The sequence below is a fragment of the Rhinoderma darwinii genome, chromosome 1, assembly GCF_050947455.1.
Source record: "Rhinoderma darwinii isolate aRhiDar2 chromosome 1, aRhiDar2.hap1, whole genome shotgun sequence".
Taxonomy (NCBI): Eukaryota; Metazoa; Chordata; class Amphibia; order Anura; family Rhinodermatidae; genus Rhinoderma; species Rhinoderma darwinii.
This window is the reverse complement of record NC_134687.1, coordinates 331,309,308-331,322,530: the sequence shown is the minus strand read 5'-3', so window position 1 is coordinate 331,322,530 and position 13,223 is coordinate 331,309,308. Positions and strand designations below refer to the sequence as shown.

Here is a 13,223-nt window from a genome sequence, read left to right as displayed (position 1 = left end):
GTCCGGCGTTATCCTGTAGCCTAGTACACAGTTTCCCAACCTTTTCGGTCTCGAGGCACCCCTGGAAAACTGGTAAAAAACTCACAGTAATATGACCATCAGCCCGCCACTCACAGTAAAATGACCATCAGCCCCCCATTCACAGATGCCCCCTGTAGATAGTGCCACACAGCTGTTTGTAGGTAGTGCCAAACAACACCTTGTAGGTAGTGCCACACAGTCCCTTGTAGGTAGTGCCACACAGCCCCCTTGTAGGTAGTACCACACAGCTCCCTTGTAGGTAGTGCCACACAGCCCCCTGTAGATATCATCCCCCCTTTCTGTAGTTAGCGCCACTGTAGCTCCCTGAAGGAGCGGGATCCCCCTGTGGCCGGGGACTCCGCTACTGAACGGAGCACTTGATGTCTCTGTCCATATATGGACAGTGACATCAGGGGCAACTCCTGAAGCGGAATTCCCATCCACAGCGTCGGCAACGCAATTGTGCACTGGAGGAATTGTTTGGGCATTTCACCCAATTTGCCAATAATACCAACAATTTTGGTGCCCAAAAGTAAGATAAATAATCTAAAATGCAGGTTTTTGTTTTTTTTATTATTGAATTTATATTCAAATTGTAAAACACACTTGCTGGCTCGAAAGAATGAGATTTGTGTACACTTAGGATACGAAGTGGTGCATAGTTGAAAGGAAGTTAGTATTGAGCCGATGAAGTGCTACTGCAAGTATGCATGTCCCTTGAAAATACCAGTTCATGATATTTTTATAAAGAAAACCAACAAATTAGTAACCAGTGAGCAACTATACACCTAAGATATAAACAGCGCATGATCTCAGTTAATTTAGGAAAGAACATCATGAAAAAGGTATGAATGAATCTCAAACTTTCTGGTGCTGAAGGCTCGGTTCTAATATTCTGTTTTATCTAAGCAATTACTAGCAGAGCATTGTGTGTGTGTGTGATGATTCATTATATAATATTCATATCATATATTAAAGTTAATTACTTATTATTTCATTCAACTGCTGGACATCTATACATATTTATATATACATCTATTCAAGATTAAAGGTTAAGAACAAACAAACGAAATACAAAATAATAATGCATATGCTATTAATGCCCGTTCTATGAATACCCACAGCAGGCACACAAAATCCTGATGGGCCTCTATTACTGATCACTATATGGTGCAATACTTCTAATGGAGAATATTGCTGCAATAAAGCATGTAATAGAGCAATTTATTTCTCGTGGGTTCTCACGGGATCCATAGAGAAAAAAAAACTTTGGGTCTGTACATTATCCGTCTCATTCTAAAAAAAAAAAAAGACCTAAGATAGAACCAGGCTGAAAGTTCATTACACTACTGGCTGGAGGATTAGTCAAGATTTTCCAAAATCACGCGAGATGTAGGCCATCTTTACAAGTACAAATAACTCATTGTTTATTCTGCATACTATTCAGAATTAGTTTTTACATATATTATACATGGTTAACTTCCTCAGTATGATGCTACATACTGTATATAATAAGAGACATACATAGTTACATAGTTAATCAGGTTGAAAAAAGACTCGGGTCCATAAAGTCTAACCTATAATCCTACCATGTTAATCCAGAGGAAGGCAAAACCCCCATGAGGTTGACGCCAATTATGACAATAAGAATAAATCCCTGGGCCAAAGTCCCATCTCCAGAATCTAGTACTCATAACTTGTAATATTATATTTTATAAGAAAGGCTTCAAGGCTCTCTTTGAACAGTAAGTAATTTTACTTGATATGGGGGTGACAATTCCTCTCACAATAATACCACAATAAAGGATGCTAATTTCTTTAATCGCAGTTGATTTTTTTTTTAAATCTTTATTAACAATGTTGCAGTTTACAGGTTACAAAGTTTCCGCAGTGCTATCTATACCCTTATCAACCCACCCTCTCCTACCCCAACCCCCTTTATTGATACCTTAATTAAAGAAAAACTTGAGCCATTTTATTTACTGTTACAGTACAGATGTATGTTAATTTAATTTTACTACATAGGTGTAAAGTGCACACAATCATGTGACAGTTAAGCTTCACCCACGATAGGAAAGATTTAAAATGGGTCTGTTGGAAATTATGCATTATGTGAATTAGTAACCTCCCCTCCCCCCAAGAAAAGAAAATGAGGAATTTAAACATTTCCATCATACAGCCCTATCATCACTGGTGTCATCTAGGAATTTCATCTAACATATGTAAAATGATGAAATAATTGGAGCTTTCTTATAATTCATGAACTGAACTAATATAAGTAAATGTATCTATACACACATGCAGTGAAAATCATACCTCATAAAAACAGACTATACCATTAAAAATAGGCTTATAGCTGTCATCAGAGAAGGCCCGTATTTGTTACAATGGCATAAAATGCTTTCACATGCCATATCTTTTTATAACCATGGAAAGTGGCTATTCACTGAAGCAGAATGAGGTTTATAAATGTTTATTATTTGCTTTTATTATGGTTATTAAAGTAGTGACTGACATAACTGGTATGTAGGAGAAGACAATATGGCTGCCAGTTCTCTGCAGGCGCACACAAATTTGCAGCACACTGGGTTAAGTGTTTTGGCTATTAAACATGTGTTACTAAAGAAAAGTTAAATATAGTAATGTGGCAAAAGAGCCAACTGGCAATGATATAGCGGTCGTGAATATCACCCTTTTTTTCGTAGCTAAAAAGGGAGAGTTGGTATTTGCTTTAATCACAGATGTTATAACGAATCACAAGATTGATAACATGTGTTTCTTATAATGTTATTTTGTAGGTTTTGGCTCCAGCTTCTCGGCAGCAGAGGAAAGCGTAATGATTCCCATTTCTCCACAAAATGTCAACAGCAAATACAAAGTCAGCAGTCAGGCAAGGATACGATTTGTTTCATTGTGCTACCTCTAATGGCCTCGCCATAAAGTCAGATAAAGGAAGTCTATTGAATGCATTAGCAAAAATAAGCAACTAATGCATAACGTTAATGTAACTGTAACCTCTTTACCTGAATCAATGCTTTAATATTAAAGTCAAAGCTTCCAGATTTAATTCCAGTGATAAGTAGTGTGCAGCTCAATAAAACAATAGTCTACTGCCTTACTGAGAATGCGTTCAGACACATTGTACATCATGTACGTACACTATATGTGACAAGAAGCAATAACCTAGAAAGCCAAATTATAATTCCACAAGATTAAGCTATAAAGAAAGCTCTTACGCTAAACATAATCCAGAAATATGTTTTGGATTCATTTAAAAGAAACATATTTTCTCCATCACCAAAAAAAATTCAATCAAATCAACATTTTGCTGAGGTTTCTGGCTTCAATTTTCTTGACTAGTTCTGTAAGGGAAGAAAATCCAAGGTTGGTAAATAGGAAATAAAATAAATATATAAATATATATATATATATATATATATACATGTATAAATATATATATATATACATATATATATATGTAAAGAGGAAATAATATATTTATATATACATGCATATATATATATGTGTATATATATATATATATATATATATATATATATACATATATAATTTATAAATGTTTGTATACATTCAGTATCTATAAGTATCAGTGGCCCTTGCAGTTATAGAGAACCTATAACATTCAACATGTTGTCTATTATTTTGGCAGCATGTTATAAAACAGTAGGAGCTGGGCAGATTGATATATATACATTTCTGGGAAAAGATTCAGTACAACCTGTAATTTATTTATTTAAATCTCTGCTCTTTCTGGGCTTAATAGTCCAGTGGGCGGTCCTACTCAGTGATTGACAGATGTCTATGTGTGCACACTAATGCAGGGAAGGCGGTCAATCATTGTGTCAGACCGCCTACTGGACTACTAAGCCTAGAAAGAGCAGCAGGTTATACTGAATCTTTTTCCACTAAACTATATATCAATAATACGTAATGGATAAACCTCCCACAACCAAATAGCTTAAAATATAATTGTAATAATTATATTTTATGCTAAAAACAAAACGTTTATTACACTATTATTAATTATACAAAACAAATATGAACGCTTAAATCATATTTAGGCTGCTTACCTGGAAGGGTAGCTGAAGAAATCATAAATAATTAATGTCTATATACTTTTTCACCATATGAGTTTTATTGTTTTGGTCATTTAAACACATCCAGAACCCACTTTTTTTGCGTTCTTAAAGCAAAGGTCAGGTGTGACAGTAGATATCATGTAAGGGCTGAATAGTTATGTTTAGCCCTGACATCCTTCTTTTACTAGGATTCTGTAGCATCTTTGAGCCGCTAACTTAATCTTGTAACTTTCAGGTTAATGCTTCCATTCAGTGACGGTATATGTAAGACATCAGCACAGTGAAGTGAATGGAGCTGGCGGACAGAGTTTGTGATTTCTGCCCACACACTCTATTCTGATGCAACAGCCAAGAAGAGAAACAGTGGGGGAACAGATGTTTAAATTAATGGGGGAGGGGACATAATGACTGGCAGTTGCTTTTAAGATGCATAGTCTCTATAATAATCCTGAACTTTTCAGCATCCATTTTTTATCAAAGGGAACAGGGTTGAAAGAAAAAAAGCTACTCTCATATATTGAGGTCATCTTTATCTCTCTTCCACCAACTGCATGTCTCCCTCACATGACCAGGACCATTTTTATTCCCTAGAAGTAAACAATGATTCCTTTAAAATGACTGCAAGCAGAAATCCTTAAAGCCATGATGAATTGATACAGAAAGTATATGGGCAAATTGTAAACATTTTCATTATACAAAGAATAACATTAATTTGCTGAAGCTGAAATACCCCTTTAAATTTCATAGCAATCTCGGTTTCGAATACTATATTAGGGAATTGAGAGTTTGTAGAATGGGGTCCCCCATTCAGGATCTTCATCTATAAGTGAGAGCGAAGAGCAGTTATAACGGGCATCTACACCTCTGGAGGACCCAACATGTCCATTTATTACATGGACAGCCCATTGATTTCAATGGTAACTTTGTAATGTTTCATTTTATCTCTGTTGGCACTGTAGGGAAATTAAACACTTGCTGACAGTTTCACCTACTCATCACAGCTGGTCCCTGGGGGTATGAAAAGCAGGATTCCCTAAGATCAGCTTTATGTTGTCTACAGTCGTCTAAGGTATTGTCTACAGTGGACAACAGTGGATATGCTTTACCACAGCCACATGGACTAGGAACCCACCGACTTCTATGGAGTTTTCTAGGCATGCTCTGTGACCTGTGCAAAGGTTATTGTGCAGGAAGGCATAGGTGGTGGGCTATGTCTATCACCTATTGTCAATGGTGGATCCTGTGTTATCTATATATAAGTGTTACCTTTTATTGTAATGCTGCCTGTGATGATAATGAGATGATGCTGAGAAGCAATCTGTACAGAACAGGAAGGGTCAGTCTATTATGAATGGTGGATCCAGAGTTTTCTATATATAAAGGTGTTAGCTGTCAGTGTAATCTTGCCTGTGATGATAATGAGATGATACTCAGAAGTGAACTCTACAGAACAGGAAGGGTCAGTCTATTAGCAATGATGGATCCTGTATTATTTATATATAGGTGTTACATTTCATTGTAATGACTGCTGAGAAGTGATCTCTACATAACAGTAAGGGTATGTGCACACGACCTCTTTTCAGACATAATGGAGGCGTATTACGCCTCGAATTACGCCTGAAAAGACGGCTCCAATACGTCGGCAAACATCTGCCCATTGCTTGCAATGGGTCTTACGATGTTCTGTGCAGACGAGGTGTCATTTTACGCGTTGCTGTCAAAATACGGCGCGTAAAATGACGGCTCGTCAAAAGAAGTGCAAGACACTTCTTGGGACGTTTTTGGAGCCGTTTTCTCATAGACTCCCTTAAAAACAGCTCCAAAAACGGCCATAAAAACTGCCGCAAAAACGCTGCGAAAACCGCGAGTTGCTCAAAAAACGTCTGAAAATCAGGAGCTGTTTTCCCTTGAAAACAGCTCCGTATTTTCAGATGTTCTTTGTTAAGCGTGTGAAAATACCCTAAGTGTCAGTCTATTATAAATGGGGGATTCTTTGTTATATGTATGTAGGTATCATTGCAATCCAGCCTGTGATGATAATGAGATGACTGCTGAGAAGTGATCTCTACAGAACAGGAAGGGTCAGTCTATTATGAATGGTGGATCCTGTATTATTTATATATAGTTGTTACATTTCATTGTAAACCTGACTGTGATGATAATGAGATGACTACTGCTGAGAAGTGATCTCTACAGAACAGGAAGTGTCAGTCTATTGTGAGGCTCAGTGCCCAGAGTGAACACAGCAAATTTTAAGATAATTTTTTTAATATAGAGCATGACCTAGAACAGGGGCGTAGCTAAAGGCTCATGGGCCCCGATGCAAAAGTTCTTATTGGCCCCCCCCGCAAACTTCTCATGGCCGACGGTCCGCAGCTTTCAGCTGCATCGCTGGGTCTAAGTGACCCAACAATGCAGCACTAGCAGCCGGGGCGTCACTAAGGGCTTAAAATCTCAGGGGAAATAGCCCTAATACATATGTGTCTGCCCAAAAAAATGTGTGTATAGGAGACCGCATATCTATAGCACTACGACCCTATAAACTATGGATAGGATTAGATACAGTGGCTCAGCAGACAGTATCACACATGATAGGATTAGATACAATGACTCAGCAGACAGTATCACACATGATAGGATTAGAGATAGGGCCCAGCAGACAGTATCACACATGATAGGATTAGATACAGTGGCTCAGCAGACAGTATCACACATGATAGGATTAGATACAGTGGCTGAGCAGACAGTATCACACATGATAGGATTAGATACAGTGGCTCAGCAGACAGTATCACACATGATTGGATTAGATACACAGCTCAGCAGACAGTATCACACATGATAGGAGTAGATACAGTGGCTCAGAAGGAAGTATCACACATGATAGGATTAGAGACACAGCTCAGCAGACAGTATCACACATGAGAGGATTAGATACACAGCTCATCAGACAGTATCACACGTGATAGGATTAGATACACAGCTCAGCAGACAGTATCACACATGATAGGATTAGATACAGAGCTCAGCAGACAGTATCACACATGATAGGATTAGATACAGTGGCTCAGCAGACAGTATCACACATGATTGGATTAGATACACAGCTCAGCAGACAGTATCACACATGACAGGATTAGATACACAGCTCAGCAGACAGTATCACACATGATAGGATTAGATACAGTGGCTCAGCAGACAGTATCACACATGATTGGATTAGATACACAGCTCAGCAGACAGTATCACACATAATAGGATTAGATACACAGCTCAGCAGACAGTATCACACATGATAGGATTAGATACAGTGGCTCAGCAGACAGTATCACACATGATTGGATTAGATATAGGGCCCAGCAGACAGTATCACACATGATCGGATTAGATACAGGACTCAGCAGACAGTATCACACATGATAGGATTAGATACAGGGCTCAGTTCGCTGACATTGCGGCTCCAGCGCTGGACCCAGGAAAGGTAAGAATAATAATTTTGCTTCTTTATGTGTTACTGATTATTTTTGTGTGTTTGTGTTTTTTTACAGGTTCGGTTGTTGGACTTCGGATACGAGGACTTCAATAACGGCGTTTTTTATTCTCAATAAAATGGTTAATGAGGGTTGTGTTTTTTTATTTCAATAAAATATTTTTTCTATGTGCTTGTATCTTTTTAAACTTTATTATCACCGCCTTAGTAATGGCCGCTGGCTGATTGACAACCTCCATTACTAAGGCGGAGCTTAATGTTAGCAGGTGCAGAGGCTACACTAACCCCCATTATTATCCCGGTACCCACCGCCACCAGGGGTACTGGGAAGAGCCGGGTACGAACCAGTACACGACCATCTGCAGTGACGGTGAGGCACCGGGGTGGCCGCAGGCTGGTAGTATTAGGCTGGGGAAGGCCAAAAACAGTGGCCCTTCCCACCCTGGTAATGCTGCCTGCTGCTGCTGTGTTGTATCTGGCTGGTTATGAAAATTGGGGGGGGGACCCCACATCGTTCTTTGCAATTATTATTTTTTTTTTAAATGACGTGAGTTCCCCCCCAATTTTCATAACCAGCCAGATACAATAAAGCAGCAGCAGCCTAGCATTACCAGGATGGGAAGGGCCACTGTTTTTGGCCTTTCCCCTCCTCATAATACCAGCCTGCGGCCACCCCAGTGGCCGTCCATCACTACAGATGGTCAGGTACTGGATCGTACCCGGCTCTTCCCAGCAGTGGCGGTGGGTAACGGGGTAATAATGGGGGTTAGTGATAGCCTCTGCACCGGCTAACACTAAGCCCCACCTTAGCAATGGATTCTGTCAATCAGCCGACGGCCATTACTAAGGCGGTAGTAATATAGTTTAAAAAAAAACACAAAGGCATAGAAAAAATATTTTATTGAAATAAAAAAAAAAAACACCTAACCCTCATTAACCATTTTATTGATAATATAAAAAGCCGTCATCGAAGTAGTCCTGGAATCCGACGTAGTCCAACGACCGAACCTGTAAGAAAACACACAAAAAACTATTCGTAACACATGTGTTAGGCTTAGATACAGGGCCCATGTGTGATACTGTCTGTGGGACCCTGTATCTAAGCCTACCACAAGGTAGGCTTAGATACAGGGTCCAGCAGACAGTAATCTTATACAGTATAAGATTACTGTGTGCTGGGGCCCTGTATCTAAACCGACAGTGTGGTAGGCTTAGATACAGGGTCCCACAGACAGAATCACACATGGGCCATGTATCTAAGCCTACCATGTGATTGTTTTAGATACAGGGCCCAGCAGACAGGATCACAATCTGTGATCCTGTCTCATGGGCCCTCTAAGCCTGATACATCGTAGGCTTAAAGGGGTTGTGCAGTCCCTAAACATTGATGGCCTGTCCTCAGGATAAGCCATCAATAGCTGATGGGCCAGGGTCCGACTCCCAGGACCTTCCTGGTTCCAGATTGCAGCGGAGGTCCTGACGTCACAGCGCTATGCGCCGCGCACAACATCGAGAGGACAGAACTTCCGCCGCGGCTGAAGAGGAGGGTAAGATTAGTTGCCCTGACTGGTGGAGTCCGACTCCCGGGACCCGCCAATCAGCTGTTTTGAAGGGGCCGCAGCACTCGTACGAGAGCTGCTTCCCCTTCATTTCACTACTCGCTCACACTGTTAATCGCCGACACCGATACACAGTGTGACCGGAATGAAGGGGAGCAGCTCTCGTACGAGTGCTGCGGCCCCTTCAAAACAGCTGATTGGCGGGTCCCGGGAGTCGGACCCCGCCAGTCAGGGCAACTAATCTTACCTTCCTCTTCAGCTGCGGCGGAAGTTCTGTCCTCTCGATGTTGTGCGCGGCGCATAGCGCTGTGACGTCAGGACCTCCGCTGCGATCCGGAACCAGGAAGGTAAGGTCAGTCTGTTACTATAGTAACAGGGGCCCGCGGCCCAAGTTATATAGTAACTTTTTATTGATGTGGTGCGGGGGGCTGTGGGCCCCCCTGACTTCGGGGCCCGGTCGCAATTGGGACCGCTGCGACCCCTATAGCTACGCCAGTGTAGATATGAGATAGATAGATAGATAGATAGATAGATAGATAGATAGATAGATAGATAGATAGATAGATAGATAGATAGATAGATAGATAGATAGATAGATAGATAGATAGATAGATAGATATTAGAAAGATAGATATTAGAAAGATAGATATTAGATAGATAGATAGATAGATAGGTATGAGATAGATAGATAGATAGATAGATAGATAGATAGATAGATAGATAGATAGATAGATAGATAGATAGATAGATAGATAGATAGATAGATAGATAGATAGATAGATAGATAGATAGATAGATATGAGATAGATAGATAGATATTAGATAGATATGAGATAGATAGATAGATAGATAGATAGATAGATAGATAGATAGATAGATAGATAGATAGATAGATAGATAGATAGATAGATAGATAGATAGATATGAGATAGATAGATAGATAGATATTAGATAGATATGAGATAGATAGATAGATAGATAGATAGATAGATAGATAGATAGATAGATAGATAGATAGATAGATAGATAGATAGATAGATAGATAGATAGATACTTTGTCTGTTATGCTAAACTGTCAGCCCTGAGGTGTGACTGCTCAGCATGACAGACATACATACACACAGTGAAGGGGTTAAGAGCTGGATTACAAGTTGCTACTTACATCTGCTGTGGGGTCAGAGAGCAGCTCGTACTGCAGGGGAGCAGCACACCATCTTCTTGCTGTAGCCATTCCTTTCCCTCTGAACAGGTCACGAGGAAGAGGGAAACAGCAAGAAGTGAGCTGATTGGGTAGACAGTACAGTGGGCGGGCCTCGGTCTCTTAAAATGAGTGGATTCATCTATTAATCATTTTCCACCCTCTTGTTCCCCCTCCACACAATGACTCTCTGACAGCTGAGCTGCCACCAATGCTTTAAGCTACATTACTGGGTCTCTTTTGTACCACAGCAGGGACCCAGCAATGTAGAGCAATCATTGCAGCGCTAGTGTGGTGAGGGGGGCCTGCGGGCCCCCCTAGCTACGGGGCCCGGTCGCAGTTGCGACCGCTGCGACCCCTATAGCTACGCCACTGACCTAGAAAATGTAAAAAGAAAATCACCGAAAATTATTAAAAAATATGTAACACAAAAACTTGATTTAAACAATAAGTCATTTTCTGATGACACATTCTCTCTAATGTTAATACATTAAATCCCAAAAGTATTTACCCAAAAGGAAAGTCAGTATTTACTCTATACATTCTATTTTAGTTTCTAGTCAATTATTTTTCATTGTTGGCATTACACCATTATTTATGCCAACAAATAATTGCCATTATGATGTTGGACTGGATTGTGACTTTATTGCCAAAAGAAATAAAGCCTATCCCATTCTTTGGATAAGACGTGCATTTTATCAAGGAGCACCCTAATAAAAAGTTATTTTCTCACACATATTGTGTATAACTTGGCTAGAGACTATTCTGAAGGAAAGTTTGGATGTTCCACAATACACTACATTAAACGTAAACAGGAAAAGCCCGCCCCTTTAAGATTACCATGACTGCTAGTCTAGCTTCAGGGCGGTTCTGGTTTTAATTGTTGAGCCTATCCCACTTCTCTGTCTTTCTTCCTATCTGATTGAATGTTGGAATATTTAAATCTGGATTGGTTTTGTTTTCGTTGCTTGTGAATTTCCTTGATGCATGTGTTTGATCAAGCTTCTGACTATTTTCTGTACCTTTGACTACTTGGACTTATTGGTACTGGACCCTGGCTTGTCTCTGCATTACCCTTTGCTTACTGATTTGGACTTTCTGTTCCTGGCTGGTTTTGACCTCTGAAATTCCTGATATCCCCTAGCTTTGCTATTTGGACTTTCTGTTTACCCTCTGACTGTCTTGTTATATGTTCTGGTTTTTCCTGCACTGCACCTCTTATCCAACACGAACTCTGTTAACGCAACCTGGGTTCTATGCAAAATCCAAACTGCCTTGTGGTTGGTCTCTGGCGAAAATCATACAGTACCCTTAGACTCTGTTGATCAGAGTTGTGACGGATTTTGGGTTGCGGATTTACTTGCACGCTCATTCCTGACAGTCTCCAGCAGCCTTTGGGGAATAGCTCACATAGCAATTCCATAAACGTCCACCCTGAGAATTGCTCAACGAGTGATTCCATAACAAATATATAACTTAAAGCATCACATGAAAATAAAGTGTCCTGAGATCATTCTCTACCTTTCTATGCCACATCTTAAAGAGTAATTTCAGGCAAAAATTTAATATTCAGTGCATGACCACAATCTTTCTACAAGCCCCCAAAGTTATGTTTATCTGAATGGTGCCTTTATAAAGATCCCCTGCTTTCCCCTACTAGGCTGGAGCTGGAGCCTGTACTGGATATAACAGAGTGGTGCTGGGATCAGCAACTTGGGATTTAGTATATGAAATATAACCAAATGGAATCACATTATTTTATAGAGATGACTACCCCTCTGCAGTACTCTATTAGGACATCAGTGATGATGGGACTTGGAAAATGTTGAGATGTACAAATACCTAATTTTTATGTTAATTTGGCCTATGAAATATCCTTTTTAACTTAGTTGTGTTCACCCGCCCACTAATATCTATTTAGGGAGAGGTAACTGATATTTGACTTATATATATAAATTGAGTCATTGAGTCTATTATAAAAATAAGCTGTGTACAGGTTGTACTGCTGCTCGTCAGGTGAAAGCGGAGAGGGGACCTGAAAATATGTGTTCAATATCCCTGCAGTGTCACCACAGGTGAAATAAAGCTTTATATGGTACTCATTGGTTTCAATGGGCTTTCTCTGTTTTTCAAGGAAAAGGTTAATCCTCCAGAGAGAGTTTTTTTGTAGCCACTAATGGATGAAGTTCCTAAATTTAAGCGTTCCCCTCTACTAAATCAGAAAGCCTTGATCTATTTTCAGACATCTAAACCAGAAGATAACTGTAGTTGAGAAAATAGTTTGTTAAACTGTAACTTCAATTTTAGAGCCATTTACAGACATTTTTCATAGTTAAAACCTGATTATGTGAGCAAAGTATGTTAAAGAAGGGGCTGTTGACCCAAATATAGGAATGCGGGACGAAACATGGAGTTAGGGAGTTGTATAGAAATCTGGTGGTCAGTCTACTTTTGCTGCATTGCATGTCATAAAGAAGTTGTCTTAGAAAGCGATACAGTCCTTTGTTTACAAGGCACTATGCATAACAAAAAGGTGTTAAACCTTTATTGGATTTGTTTCCAGGACCTTCTGACAAGTTCGCTTTAACTTAAAAGTAGTGAAAAGACAGTTTTCAGTAAGGTTGGATCTTTCGTGGCAGACACTATACCCTTTATTTCCTCCATCAAACTGAAACATACTTACTGTGAGATTTAACAGCTCTATTATAAAAATGCAAATTTTCCTGAAATTGTTCTGTCATATTGCTATGTCAAATTTACAGTAATGGAATAAAAGTTTGCTTCTTCTAACAGAATTTACTTCTGATAGAAAAAGGTGGCAAAGAGAAGAAAGAAGTAGAGCAGTTCTAAACATA

The 13,223-nt window shown here is 39.6% G+C and overlaps 1 protein-coding gene across 1 annotated transcript in view; it reads left to right on the top strand.

Moving 5' to 3' along the window:
* Nucleotides 1–13,223, top strand: part of SVEP1 (sushi, von Willebrand factor type A, EGF and pentraxin domain containing 1) — a 376,990-nt gene that overhangs the window by 171,603 nt on the left and 192,164 nt on the right. Inside the window, exon 20 of the mRNA XM_075825648.1 lies at nt 2,820–2,911. Within this exon, the coding sequence (XP_075681763.1) occupies nt 2,820–2,911 (92 nt within the window). The remainder of the gene's footprint in view (nt 1–2,819; nt 2,912–13,223) is intronic.